At 38.8% G+C, this 15,466-nt stretch overlaps 1 protein-coding gene across 1 annotated transcript in view; it reads right to left on the bottom strand.

Moving 5' to 3' along the window:
* Window positions 1-10,628, bottom strand: part of LOC102303500 (receptor-type tyrosine-protein phosphatase N2) — a 212,658-nt gene extending 202,030 nt beyond the window's left edge. The window contains exon 1 of the mRNA XM_005917990.3: window positions 10,343-10,628. Within this exon, the coding sequence (XP_005918052.1) occupies window positions 10,343-10,430 (88 nt within the window). The 5' untranslated portion in view covers window positions 10,431-10,628. The remainder of the gene's footprint in view (window positions 1-10,342) is intronic.
* Window positions 10,629-15,466: the final 4,838 nt, after the last annotated feature.

Raw genomic sequence — 15,466 nt, 5'->3', positions numbered from 1 at the left:
GCTTTGAGGCGTTCGTGCAGCATTTGGACCACTTTCTGCATAAAAAGCATAAAAAGAACAAAAAAATATGCAAGCAAGTAAATGGATACAAAGATGCTAACAAATAGCAGGGAATTACAATGTTGGAAAACCAAACGCTGTACAGATTAACTTTTTCTGGGTTTTTGGTTGATTTTTGTGTCACTGTTTTTTGTGTGTGTGTGTGGGGGGGGGTCAGAGTAGATCTCACATGTTTAAAACTATGTGAACGCACCAAACCTCTAAATTCTTTATACTTTGGTTCACACTTTCTCCAGGGTCTCTTTCTTTGGACATTGGCTACTTTCACACTTTTTACACTGTATTATGTGCACTGTATCCTTACATTTTTGGGGAAAGTATAGGACAAAAGTTCCAGGCCTAAACTGTCTAACTGTCTACAGCCAATTAACATTATCTAAAAGAAATGTCCTTAAGAAAAAATTAGCAAAGACCTACAACAGGACCTGAGAAGCGCATTCTCGCTTCAGCTAATCTCATCCGAAATGGTCTCAATGCAATATTAGCTCTCAAAAAGATGTTGTTAAGGAAGGGAACTAAGGAGAAAAGGCAAACTGCACATGAACTGGCCTTAAAATCAGTGGCAACGGGTCGTGAAGGAGTAATGAACTCAAATATAAGATTTTTGGGTCAAATTGTTCTTAATGTACAGAGGCTGGTGAGTGTCTACAGCTGTCTGTAAAGCACAGTGGAGGCTGTGTCATGGTTTGAACTAACAATGTTTGCAAACACTGCCAATGCAGTAAAAGCACACATAAACAGAAATGCACAAAATTATAAGTCATTTGTCCTTTTCTTTGATCCAAACTTCACTGTTCTACAAAAACCTCCTTTACAAGCTGGAGTTCGTTTATGTATGTTTAAAAGATAGTACTTAAGTATTGTCAAACAGGGTACAAACATCATGATGATGATTCTTTTGATAATTATTGCTAATACATTAATGTCTAAACTATACATTTTAAATATGACAGAGTCAATGTAAATGTCCACAATAAACTTCATTGTGCTTCCAAAAGAAGACACTAAGATAAAACAGATAAAATCAAAAGTAAGGCAATATAAACATTTTTCCCATTTCACTTCCAAGTAAAAGGCTTCTCCAGTCAGTCGGAGGGTGATGATAAAGAAGATGACTCTGCATGCTCCTTTTGGACTTTTGCTGCCACCCCAAGTTTCTTCTCTCTGGTTTCCTCCCTCTTTAGCAGCCGAGTGTGAAATAGGTTGCAGCATCGCGCTGTGGACCGAAGCCAAGGCGGCCACACGGGAGGAACAGAATTTCAATCAGCTTCACCCTGTGAGCAAAGACCAGTGTCCAGGCTGTGGCCTTTAATGCCTCCTGACAGGGCCATTTTAAAAAAAGAAGAAGAAAAAAAAACACTACATGTCCCACAATGCCATATGTCTGTTTGTATAAGAGACTTGTTGATCTTGAGGGAAAGGGGCTGGGGCCAGAGAGTTAACTCAGCGCATTCATTAGAAAGATACTTGGATAAAGCGTTGCATTGGCAGATGGATGGATGGTATTTTTTCTATATATATTCAAAGCAGATGCACCCATAAAACCTTTAAATACACTTTACTAGCAGCTAAACTTTATGCATTGGAGCGAGGCGTGTTCTTTTCAAACTCCCGAATTGACTATGTGCAATTATTGCCCTCTGTCTCTTTAACAGCAGACAAATCGCAGCATTTCCTTCAACCTTCTCCTTTAATGTTCTGTTTTCCACCACACAATGTTATCTGTGCAGCAGTGTTTACATCTCCGGACAGCAGATAAAAGTGGAGGCTGCAAGACTCAGCCTTTTAAAAGCTTTCCCCGCCTTAGTACTGTTATTTTTAGTCTGTCTAAAGGCTGACTCACTTTTAGGTTTTTCCCATAGCTGATAAAAAAGGGGCTTCCTTCGTGGCAGCCTGTGTGTTGTCTACCTACACTGTATATATGTGTAAGTGGCACATGTATCCTGTAGTGTACTATGGCTTCCTTTGCTCTCTTTGTTTTTTCAGCCCATTTTGTCTGGGCTTCAGCTCTGAGAGAAAAGATCAATCACAACATGCCCGACATGACTTCTAACAATTTAGACAGACACAAAAAGAAGGTTTTGGAAGGAAAGACAGTATTGGATTTTTTTTTGTAATCATTATTATTTTGTTGCAGCAAAGCAGGGAAATCCATTTCCCAATTTGGAGGTGTGCACAAACACCCCTTCTTAAATTGGAAGTAATCTCTCTTCATCATCCCCACCTCGGTCTCCTACAGTCACAAAACAACTCCCTCCGTCCCCTTCCCTCTCCTCCTATTATCCTTTTCATCCACATCCACCTCTATCCATCTCTTCCACAGACTTTTCAAAGCCACAGCATTGATCCATCTAGTTGAATGAAGCAGCAAAGCACAGCTTTACTGTCGCTCTTCATTACATCTGGAGTGCACCGTGCAGAATGTGGATTTTAAATTTTTCCAAGAACCAAATGTGCATTTTTTGTGCAGGCACATTGAATCATTTAGTCTTCTATTGTTATTTTGGTTAAGCTTGAATGGCATTCAAAAAGACTTTACTTAGAGGTAAAACAGAACATAGAAACACCTGAAATGTTGGATCTAAAACTTTAATGCACAGGAAAGCTCAGGGCAAATTGTTGGATGGTATAAATAAATCTTTCAGGGAACACTGAACAAAGTTTTACTTGTTAAACTTTATCTGCTAGAACTTCTTTTCATATTCAGCTAAATTGCAGCAGAGACTGTATATGTAAAACACAGACAGGTGCCATCTGCATTATACAGTAAGTCAAAGTATCCTCAGTTCTAATGATGCACGGCTTTAAGCCTTAATTCAGTTTAAATGGTCCCGATGAATCATGATACCATATAGTACTATCGTAGCCTAGCGTTAGCGCTTCATTATCTCTACTTGATCTCTACCTTAAAAGAAAACTTGCCTGCCAACTTTCCAACATAGCATTTTCATATGACTTTAGCACACTGCAAAAATGTGTTATTGAAGTTTAAAAGGGCATTTGCAGGATTTTATATTGCTTTGTACAGTAGCACTGCTATTAGCATTAGCCATGTTGCTAACCACTGGTAGCTACTTCAAGCTATGTTCCTGGAAAAGTTTTTAAAAAATCATATGGCTAGCTAGCATAAAAAGCAATAATCATTGAGAGATACGGAAAGAATATGTTCATGAATACTCCTCTTCAACCTCTTGTTTTGTAGCACTTGCTGATATTCTTTCTGGTAAGTACAAATTCCTTAAGATTTAAAGTGTAGTAAACCAGAACTATCAATCAAATGTTCAGGCAACAACTTTCAAATTCAACAACATAAATTACATTTAGCAATTGCCAAAAGCTGTACTGCGATTTGTATAAATATGATTACACATGTAAGCGGTGTGATATTGAAGGTACATGTAACCTCTAATCACTGCTATACACTAAGCAAACATACATAACTGATGACTCCCTCCTCTCCATTGTGTTTAGCATGTACATCAGTGATGGAAAAAAACGACACATTTACTCAGTGTGGAAACTGTTGGAAGACATAAATATCCAGGAACTGACTGGGTGCACTCTGGTGAATCCAAGCATCATTGCACGCAGGAAGAACAACAAACCCTGCAGGGCCAAGCAGACACAATTCACTGAGATAACACTGAGAATAGATGCAGTTTCACCTGCACTGTGACAAAAAAGCAAAACGGGGAGATATTAGTCAACACAGCTAGAAACAGCAATCTGTAGCAGGCAGGGATTAAGAAGAAGCAGGGCAGCAGTGAGTGTGGCAGGCTCTTCATCACACCTTCAGTTTCTGCACTGACTCCAGAAGACTCCAGATTACTTGATATATTGATTAATGGCAAGTCATTCTGGCAAATCCTTGAAGCAAATGAAACACCAGCCAGACTTCACCACATGATGATGTCAGATTTATAATCACTCATTTTATTCTTCCCAAACATCATCCAAAAAACAACATTAGCAGATTTAATAATGAAAGAAGGACAGTGAAATAAAAAAAGTAGGACTTTATTATAAAGCCAGTATGGATCTGCCAAATACCGCAAGTCCACAGAAAGCTGAGTCAACTCACATATCAACTGCTAAACATGCTGTACTTTGAGAAAACTCAAAAACTAAAAATTCTGACTGAAGGTTAATTATAGTTTATTACAACTGAAGTGTCAGTATTAGTATATAGTGTACTACCAGGTGCAATCCAAGCTGCAAACTTCGAGCCAACATACATGGGAAGTTCCTCAAACAGCCATTTGAGGACAGCTCCCAAAGTGCGTCCAATCCAAGAGACACGTGTGTTCAAATACCCACCTTCACAGAAGAAATAAATGTTTCCTAGTACAGAACCTAGTACAGAAAAAAAGCTTTGGATCTCTATGGATAGTTATACTGGCCAGACTTATAGTTAGTAACGTGGTTACTTTGATGGCAGCTAATAGCCGTCTCCTACGACTTATCTCTGCCAGTCTCTGAATTAAACCTTTAAACCCTGTTTGGGCTGTTAGTGCAGCAGTGTCACCTGGAGCATTTTATTCAAATCTGAAAAATAATATGATGTTCTGTGTATTATAGTCCATCCAGTGTATTTTTAGTTGGTTACTTATTAGCACACATATGTTTCTTTCCATTGGACACATATAGTTTATATATATTGCTTCATAACCAAGCTTGCTAGCATTAGCTGATAACTTAGTACTCCAAGCACTGGTCCAAATATAGTTACTTTATGCTGGGTACATCTTTTCTATACACTCAATAGTTAGAGATCAATACAACAGGAAAATGACAGAAATCTCCTCTCCAACCTCTTTAAATGGCATTAAATCTGCAACATTTTTATTAAACTTATTGCCTACTTCATACTATAAAACAACTAAAAAGATGCTGATGTGAACTTTTTAGTATGTTTTTTTTGCTATGCTCAGTGAAAGTTTCATAAAAAGGACTCCAAACTACTAACACCTGTATTTAGAACAAATAATGCAAGAACTCCCAGAAATCCAGGGGAAATCTTAACAGATTTGTCACCATAGCTGGAGCGTACTTCTGACCAATCACACTGTTCCACTTCTGCAACATAAAAGCTCCCATACACCTGGCTCTGTCCATTTCCTCATGTTTTACAACATAGTTAAAGTAAACCACCTCAGTAGCTCTGCAGGCCTGGCCCGACCCAACCAACCTATCAGCACAAATGAAAAGTTAATGAGCGTTGCCATGGTGACAGTCACACCAGGTGAACAAGCGATGACCTTCTCCACATCCAGGTTAATGATTAAGAAGAATGACATCTCAGCATAGTCACTAGTTGGAATCCCAGGTGGGAAAATCTGACTCACAAAGAGCCTTTACAACAAAAACTCACTGTGACCAGCACAAGATGCATGAACATAAATGATAGATTAATAAGATGATAGAAGCTGATTGGTCTACCAATAACATTTATGACAACATAGTAATTATTTGAACTGTTTAATTACCTAAAAAGCAGCTGCATTATTTTTGGTTTGGGCCTTTGATCGGACAAAATAGGAACAATGGATACCTGAGTTTTTCTGATTAAAAAAATGTTTTTGTTTATTTGGTTTTGTGTTATTGATTACCAAGTTTCTCAGGGATCATTCATCTATGGTACAAATTCAAAATTGAAGTAAATGTCCCACATTTTATATCCAGTAGAAATGATACAATATTTTAACAGGATGATGTCCCATTCCATCAAAAGAAATCGAAGACTCATTCTATATCTTGTTCAACCGATCGCTACTTCAAAGCCAAAACACAAAATAGATAAAAGTGAAACCCAAAAAGTGGCGATCCAAGCGGTATGTCTGGGCACGGTTCCCACACAAGAGCTTCCACTTCATCACTGAGCACAGATGATTCCAGCTAAGGGGGCATAAGAGAAACTATTAGCAGTGATGGATGATGTTTGGTAGAATACTGTGGTAGGATTGCAGTATCTTGCTGCTGCCTCTGCAAGGCAAAAATATTTCACTTAACTTATTCAGTCTCTGAACTTTAAAAACTAGAATTTTTTTAAGTTTCTAGTGTGTGAGACCGAGGTGTATGCAAAGAAAGTAAAGATTTGGGTTATTTTGATGGAGAAAAAAAACGTGGCATCGTCTTTGAATATCTGATACTTTAAATAATAAGCAAGTATGTCCAGCCAGGTGTTTGAAGACAAGCACAAATGTCATTTGACTCACTTGTATTCATTAAAAACACAAAAGGCAGAATGAGCTAACTGCTTCATTACATCATTACACATTGTAAAGGTGGTAATAATTAGTGTAAACATTAACTATGCAGCTTAGTATTTGATATTTACTGTTGGAGTTTAGCTTTGCCTTTCTCAGGCCAAGCTAAATATTACTCAGGTTTAGGATTACAAGCTAAACTGCCCAAAATGAATGAATAACATGAAGGGCAATAAGAACATTACTGTAGTTTTCATTGCTTGCCACATGAAAGAGTCTGCTAAAGATCGTGCTTAAACAGCTTGTTGGCATTATGTTGAGGTTTTGGTTCAAAAGTTCAGAGAATAATAACTGAAACCAAACCTTCATTTTCAAGGCAAGCGCTTCTCACCACCCACACTTTTTTCCATCGAAATCTTTCCTAATCTACTCTTTGTCTGACCTTTTCCAACCATGGAAACCTGTCTTTATAAAAGCTATCTGTGTATTTCAAGACTTCTCACTCACACACACACACATTAAAGAAAAAACACACACACATGTGAGAATAAGCGAGAGATTGCCCGCGCCTTTAAACAAACTGATCATCTTCCTCTGAGCAAAAGAGATTACAACATGATAAACTGCCTTAAAATTTTTAACAAGATCATTGTAAAATCATTGCTGACTACTCATGAATTTACTCCATCAATCCTTAAATGTTACATGAAATATTACAGCTGTAATGCAGCAACACAGGAGATGAGAGATACCGGGAAAGTATTGGGTCTTGATATCCCCTCTGCACACTGGTGCTACCGGTCCCTGAAGGCATATTACAGAAACTTTTTAAATATCCAAAGAATATTATGTGCACAAGGTCAGTGTAAAGTCACTTTTGATTAGAAATTAAAATATACAGGTCCCATAAGGGATAATGAAACCCACTCCACTTTCAGGGTAATATAATCCATGTTTACAGTTTCAAGTTCTTTTATGAGGCGGGTTAAAAAAAAAAGAGAACGTTATTAACTGAACTCCAGGAAACACTGTCTCTGTTTATAGATGCGACTCACTTTCTATACTTCCATTTTTGGACTTTTCACTTCAATCCTACATTTATCTGACAGATGGAGTATAGATTCAACATGAAACAAGTTAATGCTGCTTTCAAGTAACACCCCGAATTGTCATATAGCAGCGGTATACTCAGAAGTCATTCTTAACAAACACACATGTTCTCGAATGTAATATATTTGCTAAAATGTAGAGTCTGATTAGTAAGATCCCAGAATCTAAGATATCCCAATAAATTTAGGAGAAAGTAACCAATGGAATAGGTCGCAGCAGATGGCCCCGCCCCTCCCTGAGCCTGGTTCTGCCGGAGGTTTCTTCCTGTTAAAGGGAGTTTTTCCTTCCCACTGTTGCCAAAGTGCTTGCTCATAGGGGATCATATGATTGTTTGGTTTTTTCTCTGTATGTATTATCATAGGGTCTACCTTACAATATAAAGCACTTTGAGGCGACTGTTGTTGTGATTTGGAGCTATATAAATAAAATTGAATTGAAGGAAACAAAATGTAAAACAAATGATTAACTAAACGATCATTTTTTTTATATTTAATTGCCTTGTAGTATGATGGCCAGGCCCTAAGTAAGATAAATTCAGTTGTGCAATAACTGTCCAGGTACATAAGGAAAAATAAATCAATTCTGATACACAATATTATGTTCAGTTTCCCTTAAACAGTATTGCAATGGAAGCAGTTTAAGAGTAGACGGTTATTGTTGCCAGAGTGTGCCAGAAGCAAAGAAAAAGAAACTTACTTTCACTTTGTCTCCCTTGAGGTTTAATACATGTAACAAATGTCTTTTTTTTTTATTAAATTATACAGAAAACTAGATTTACTTGATATTTCGATGCAAAATATTAACAAAACAAAAGAGTAGATCTACTTATTGAGTACTAAAACTCATACAGAAACAGAAGCCTGTGCGGTGAACATAACCGAGCATTCATAAACTCCAGGCATTTCTCTGAGGACATGGTGGAGACCAAAGCCAGAGCTATAAGACAGTGACCAATGGGAGCAAAGCACTCAGGGATGCAAAAAACATAACTCCAGTGAAAAATATTGCAGCTCAACAACTCTGGATATCAAACTAGGTACATGTGTATGAGCATATTCCCAATATCAAAACCAGTCGTGAAAAAAACAAACAGCAAGTTGAAATCTTACATGTTTAATTTGCTTCCAGCTCCTGGAAATTGCTCTGCGCTGTGTGGCAACTGCAACTTTAAACAAACAAGCCCAGGAATCATATTTCTCCAAGACAGTGACTGAAAAAGAATGAAGCAAAGGGAGACCCATAGCATGCACGCAACTTCCTACTAACAATGCGATGGACCTTAATTTACAGATGATAATTATGACCACTAGCAAGAACCACCAGCTGATACTGGTGACGCAAAGCGATGATTATTTCTTGTTTGCCCCATTTGGAACATTGCTACACCTGTCGGCTTGTTAATGCCACCGACTGCTCACTGATCAGTCAAATAGCGCAAAACCAGACGCAGGACATAAATCACGCCACCTACATTCTTGTGATGCAAATAAAACAGCATCCAGCTTCACAGTGCCGCTGGTGTTCAGTGATTCTAAATGGTCCCTTTAAGTTGGAGACCCGTCAAGTAGCAAAATAATGTAAAGGTGCAGTACAGCATTTTAAGGAAGAAATGTCAAAACAGCACCACAGGTCCCTACAAACGTGACAGCAGTAATAACAGGTGCTGCTAATATGAGTAAAACCCTCTCGTCTGATGTATTTCAGATTTGTTTATTCCTGCTCCTTCAAAAACATGAACGCTGAAATGGAGACTTTGTCTCTGCTGCTCGTCTCCACAGCTCCACGTGTCCTGTGGTTGCCATACTCTCTGTATGCTGGTTATGTAATCACAGGGAAAGAGGAGAAGGAGGAAGAGGAGGAGGGTCTTGGATACATAGATACACACACCTCCCTCTCAGCACCAGCTTCTTCCTGCTGTTTGTCCCGTACTCACCATCGTATACAGCAAATCTCTGTATCAGTCATGCTTGCAGGCTCCAGGTCTCAAGTCATTGGGGGAATATGAGCTATTTGACTCTATTTATAGACTCTACAGTGCAAGCGAGTGCGTGCACTCTTCTCCAGACACACGCACATGTTTAAATTTCCGATCAATAGCTGCCTCTGTCAGGAGCGCAGAGCTGGAAATTTGAGAGTGCATGTACGATCCCATTTTTCATTGCTTTGCAGTGATGTTATCACTGATGGCTGCTTTTGTTTACAAGCGGGTGTAAATAACCCAGAAGGGCCGTGTGTACGATCCCTCTTTCAAATTTCTACATTTTGAGTGTTGAATCATTAGCTTCAGTCTTTTTTAAAAATAAATATATTCTTAAAACAATATTTTAATAAGATCTGGTATTTTCTCTACATCAATTTAAGTATTTAATTTGTGGCTGTTATAGTTTTTATTTTAGGTATGTTATGTATGATGCCCGAGACCAATTTTCAATATTTGAGGTTCTTTTTTGGGGTTTTTTACATTTCTTTCATTTTTAAAAATGTAAATATATGTGCTAACCACGATTAACTAGCATATTTTGCAGGAGTTTCTGGTTTGTGCATTCTTCAGATTATTCAATAGTTCCATTGCTGTCACAAAGCCTTCAGGACTGACAGATTTAGGCCTGTTTTCACAGTGTAAAAAAGCTCATTTAGCTGTGTACGCTTCACTGTGTCATGTTGTGTTGCTCTAGCAGATTTCCTGTGATGTTCCTGGGAGCTCTGGCACACTGACAGCGGATTATTGCGCTGGAAATGAATCGCAGGATCGCCGTGTTTGTTTTTCCTGCGCTCAGGTGAAGCTGCGGTGAATCAGCCTGCCGGTTCGTGGCAGTTCGCTGATACAATATTTACACAGACCACAACAGAAACAGTCTGCCCCCCAGGTTTCTCTCCAAAATGGCTCTGAGGATAACTCCACAGGGCGCGGACGGAGCTCCGCTCTGTTCATCACGGAGAAAATAATCACCCGTTAATTTACTCACCGAATCGCCTGTCAGCAGAAGCGGGGAAGGAGCTCAGGGAGGCGAGGAGGAGGAGATGGTGGAGGAAAGAGAAATGCAAAGGATCCATGTCTCGTCTGGGTTATTCTCTCAAGTGTTAAAAGGACATTTTTGGTTTGGTTCTTCTTCCTTCCCAGTCAGAGCGGCCCCTTCGCAGCCGGAGGAGCGGAGGAGACGGTGGATGGATGTTGGAGGAGAGGAGAGAGGATGCTGGGCGTTTCTGCTGTTGGAGGCTCGAGCTCTCGCAGCATCAAAACACAAGCACTCACACACTGTACTTCCGATAGACATTTTCCAAAGTAAAAGCTCAAATTAAAATAATAATTATTAAAACTTTAGAAACACACACAGGGCGGATCTACTGCGGTGGCATGGGGTGCCACCTTAATTTGCATAGTGTTCTTTTAAAAAATAAGCTTTCATTAATACTTTACAAGTAAGACTGAACCGACAGTGCAGTTTAATGACATTTTGTGTAAATTTAAGTATGTAATCAAATTGTTACATACTTAAATTTACACAAAATGTCAGTAAACTGCGCATATTTTTTTGTGAATGAAATGTTTAATTATGCTAGGGTTTAAGCCAATAAAAATTACAGGCAATGTTTCATGAAACGTGTATACTTTTAACCATATATAGATTATATTACAGAATGTAACACCTGCATATGTGTAAAGAAGTGCCTTTCATTTTGCCACCCCGCCTGATTTACATGCCATGCCCCCCCCCACACACACACACGCACACACACACACACACACACAAACTACATGGAGATAGATAGATGGTTATCGCGCACATTTATCTCACCTTTTGCTTATATACAAATGCAGATGCAAACATAAACACTCTAACAGCTGTCTATATGCACATCCACCCTAGTGGAGGCATAGTAGACTGTCTGGAGCATTTAGGAAAAAACATTTAAATTGATCAAATTGATCAAAATACTTTTTTATATATATATTTTTGATGATTTTGCTTTATATGTATACGCATAGACGTATTTAACCGTCACTGCAAGGTTCAAATTTTACGTCACAACCGTCTTTAAAGCTTTTATTTTGAAGGTTACATCGCTCTATATCCAGATTCAGTTTTTTTTCTGACTTGATGATTTAACAAGGAACTCTGATTCAGCACTACCGCTGCCTTCAGGTGCTGTCGGAGACAATCCCGTTTTTGAGTAGAAGGCAGATGGGACAAGGGACGTTATTTATATCTACCTACCGAGAAACGTCAGACTTGAAGAACCGGGGATAGACATGGGGGGGAAATGAGCCAAAGAACCTGAAATGTGTGATGTTGGGTGCACAAGAGAAACATTTTGGATGAGCATCTATGACTCCTCTTGATAAATTAACATTCTATTTAGGTCATGGAGTCATTTCCAAAAGAATTAGCAAGCCTCAGTCAATCTCAATCTATAATTTTCATTTCAGATGTGAAAGGAATTTGCCAAGTGAAGGGAACATGATTAAAATACTGAAAAAGTGTTTAATTTGCTTTTAAACGACACTTTTCTACATTGTTTTGAGAAGTGAAGTGCGCCTTAGTTCAACGCAGTTTATTCACATAATGCCAACCCACACAATAATCACCTCAAGATGCTTTATACTGCAAAGGAAATACTCTTACATTACTACAGAGAAAACCCCAGCAATCACTCATTGTTCAAACCTACTGTTTGTCAGGAACAGCCAGTCAGAAGAAAGTTGGCATAAAAGCAGAGGAGCTAAAACAGCTTGCGTCAGACAGACAATGAAGAGGATGAGGGACTTTAAGCAGCGAAAAAAGCAACTCTACAAGGGCTCAGGAATAAATAAAATGGGCTAGAAATGATCCTAGTAGATCCCTTTTAAAGAACTATTGAATCTTCATCAACCATTTCTGTTTTATGTCACTCCATGGGAAGATTGGAGTGACTGGTTTTAACCAGTCAGAACTATCTGAAGAGATTAAAAGCTTCTCCTTTGCCACCTTGCTGCTCAGGTCATTTATGACAAACTTGATGAAATTAATTGTACTGTGTGTGTGTGTGTGTGTGTGTGTGTGTGTGTGTGTGTGTGTGTGTGTGTGTGTGTGTCAGCATATCTAGGAGCAATCAAAGTGGGTCAGAGTGCGATTCACACAGGTTTTTCCATCTAGAAGAGCAAATCAGTGCTTGCAGAGGCCTTATCAGTCTGTAGGTAAATACTGAAGCATCTCTGACGTTTACACTCAGGACAGGAACAAAATGGAGACACAAGCACACACAAATCACTGACTGATTCTGTCAAACTCTTTGACCTCCTACTTTGTGGTGTGTTCAGGGTCACATAGAGAAACGTATCAGGATAGCTGTGTTAGTGCTGGAAAGGCTGGAAAATGCAGCACTTGTAAGTGCAGCATCTTTGAGCAGAAAGTAAATAATGTGATATCTTACCAGCCTAAATCCATTTTTTGGATGATTAAACAAACAAATCACGCAATCCCTTCATTTTTCATTTTAATGACAGCAAAATCTTTCACACAGTCTGAACACATATTGCATAATTTTATTTTCTCCTTATAAAGAACAAATTCAGACAATCTTCTGCAGAACCTGAAAACTTTATAAAACTGAAAACCACAGAGAAGATGCCTATAATTGGAGCACCTATATAATTGGATAATTGGAGCACCTTTCACTTAAAACATAATTTCCTCTCACACTGTAATTTTCATATTAAGACCTACTGAAAACAAACAACATAACACAGCCCATGCATTAGCTTGCAAGAGCCTCATGGGACACAAAGACTATCACTGATAAATGCCATGTCGTAAGCAGCACTGATGGGTATGGTGTTTTTATGACACAGGCCCCATGACTTCACAGTGGGTTACACGGCAAATCTAAGAGCTTTGGATGATTCATTTTATAAACAGATGAAACTGGGAGCAAATTTTATCGTCTCTGTTTGTTCCCTGTAAAATAACAGGATGACATTTTTCTGTCCATTAAAAGGATTTTTTTAAAGGTGAAATTCACTCTTTTCTGCCATATGTAGAGTAACAAATGTAAGCTAAAGCAGCCTTTTTACACTCTGAGTTACACTGAACAGATATCGAAGTAGTGGATTATTATTTACATCTTGCACATGTTTAAGGAAAACATGGCTACAGATCTATTTCTGACCTCTGACAAACATTTAAGAATAAACCACAAGAACCTGTTTAAAATGTAAAATGAGTTACAAGACAAATAAAGCAAAACAGCATTCTCTAGTGTTTACTGAGAGCAATGCAGTGCAGGAGATTGGCACTTTATGTTGGGTGTGTGAAACTTTACTAAGTGAGCTTTACTTTCCTGTATTAAAGGAATTTACTCTATTGGTGACAGTTGATCTAAAATCCACAGTACACGTCAAACCTGAATCAAACTTTTGTCATTTTTGTGTCACAGCAACAGTTTGGTAATGACACAGTTCAATGTTACATGACAACAGTTATCAAACACACAGCAGGCTTCTGTGGTCAAAAGCATTTTAAATGACTCCCTACTGTAATTATGCTCTTCACCTCAAAACCTCATATCCATCCATCCGCTTTGGGGTCATGGGGGGCTGGAGCCTATCCCAGCTGTCTTGGGTGAGAGGCAGGGTACACCCTGGACAGGTCACAAGGCTAACACATAGACACAGACAACAATTCACTCTCCCATTCATACCTATGGGCAATTTAGTGTTTCCAATTAACCTACTCTCACTAACTGCATGTCTTTGGACTGTGGGAGGAAGCCAGAATACCTGGAGAAAACCAACGCAAACACAGGGAGAACTTGCAAACTAAAGACCCTGGGCTGATGGTGGAATTGAACTCAGGACCTTCTTGCTGTGAGGTAACAGTGCAAAACCCTTTACCTCAGCGCTAACTTCTGTTAGACAAGTATCTACGGCAAGAAGAGCTGCAGTTTTAAGACAGTTATACATTCAAACAATTGGTCTGTGCAGAACTGGCAAGTCGACAAATTAAAATTGCTTTTAAAATACTACACAGGCACATTTAAGATGGCACTGAAGATTCTTCTGTAATTGTGGGCTGTGAAATTGTGATTTTAAAAATAACCTGATACCAGATTTACTGGGTCAATTCTGGCCCCTGGGCCTTATGTTTGACATCCCTGACCTAGAGGACCCATCAGTACTGTGAGCACAAGGCAAATGGGTGAGCAATAAACCATTTGGGCGATCGTGGCTCAAGAGTTGGGAGTTCACCTTGTAATCGGAAGGTTGCCGGTTCGAGCCCCGGCTTGGAAGTCTCGGTTGTTGTGTCCTTGGGCAAGACACTTCACCCGTTGCCTACTGGTGGTGGTCAGAGGGCCCGGTGGCGCCAGTGTCCGGCAGCCTCGCCTCTGTCAGTGCGCCCCAGGGCGGCTGTGGCTACAATGTAGCTGCCATCACCAGTGTGTGAATGTGTGTGTGAATGGGTGGATGACAGGTTGTGTAAAGCGCTTTGGGGTCCTTAGGGACTAGAAAAGCGCTATACAAATACAGGCCATTTACCATTTGTACCTGATGTAGAGTTCAAGATTATTCATGTTAAAAACAGTAGATCTGTTGGTTAATGTTGTATTTCTTCTAGCCAGATTTTGTTCATTTATAAGGCCTCATCTTTACCCATATTGAATCCCTACAGGTAATGAAAGTTTAAGTTATGCCAAAGGTCTCTATTCTTTAGAAGCAAATGACCTCACCACTGGATAATGATAAAGTGTCCTTTGTTTTAACACTTGTTTTATATTTCCTAAATACACCATTATTGTAACTGTTGTCTGTTATCTGTTGTTATTGTCCTTAGATGTTAATGTTAATTGCATTGCACTTGCAATTTTTAGGTAATTTTTGCCTATAAAAATTAAAATGGCTAACACGTCCTGAATACTCCATTTGATATCTTATTAAAGGCAGATTCTATAATACATATAATACGTAATAATTTCCATCAATAGATTAGATATAAAGATGACTATTGTTTATTTTCTCATAATAAATTATTGTAAGGTTTACACAGAAATTCCTCAAAAGCTGCAAATCCACTAGAAAAACACATCTATAGTCTTAAAAATGACAACAAAAAGCA

This window comes from Haplochromis burtoni, unplaced genomic scaffold, assembly GCF_018398535.1.
Source record: "Haplochromis burtoni strain Fernald_Lab_line unplaced genomic scaffold, NCSU_Asbu1 Contig_27, whole genome shotgun sequence".
In the NCBI taxonomy this organism is placed as follows: Eukaryota; Metazoa; Chordata; class Actinopteri; order Cichliformes; family Cichlidae; genus Haplochromis; species Haplochromis burtoni.
This window is presented reverse-complemented; position numbering and strand designations above follow the sequence as displayed.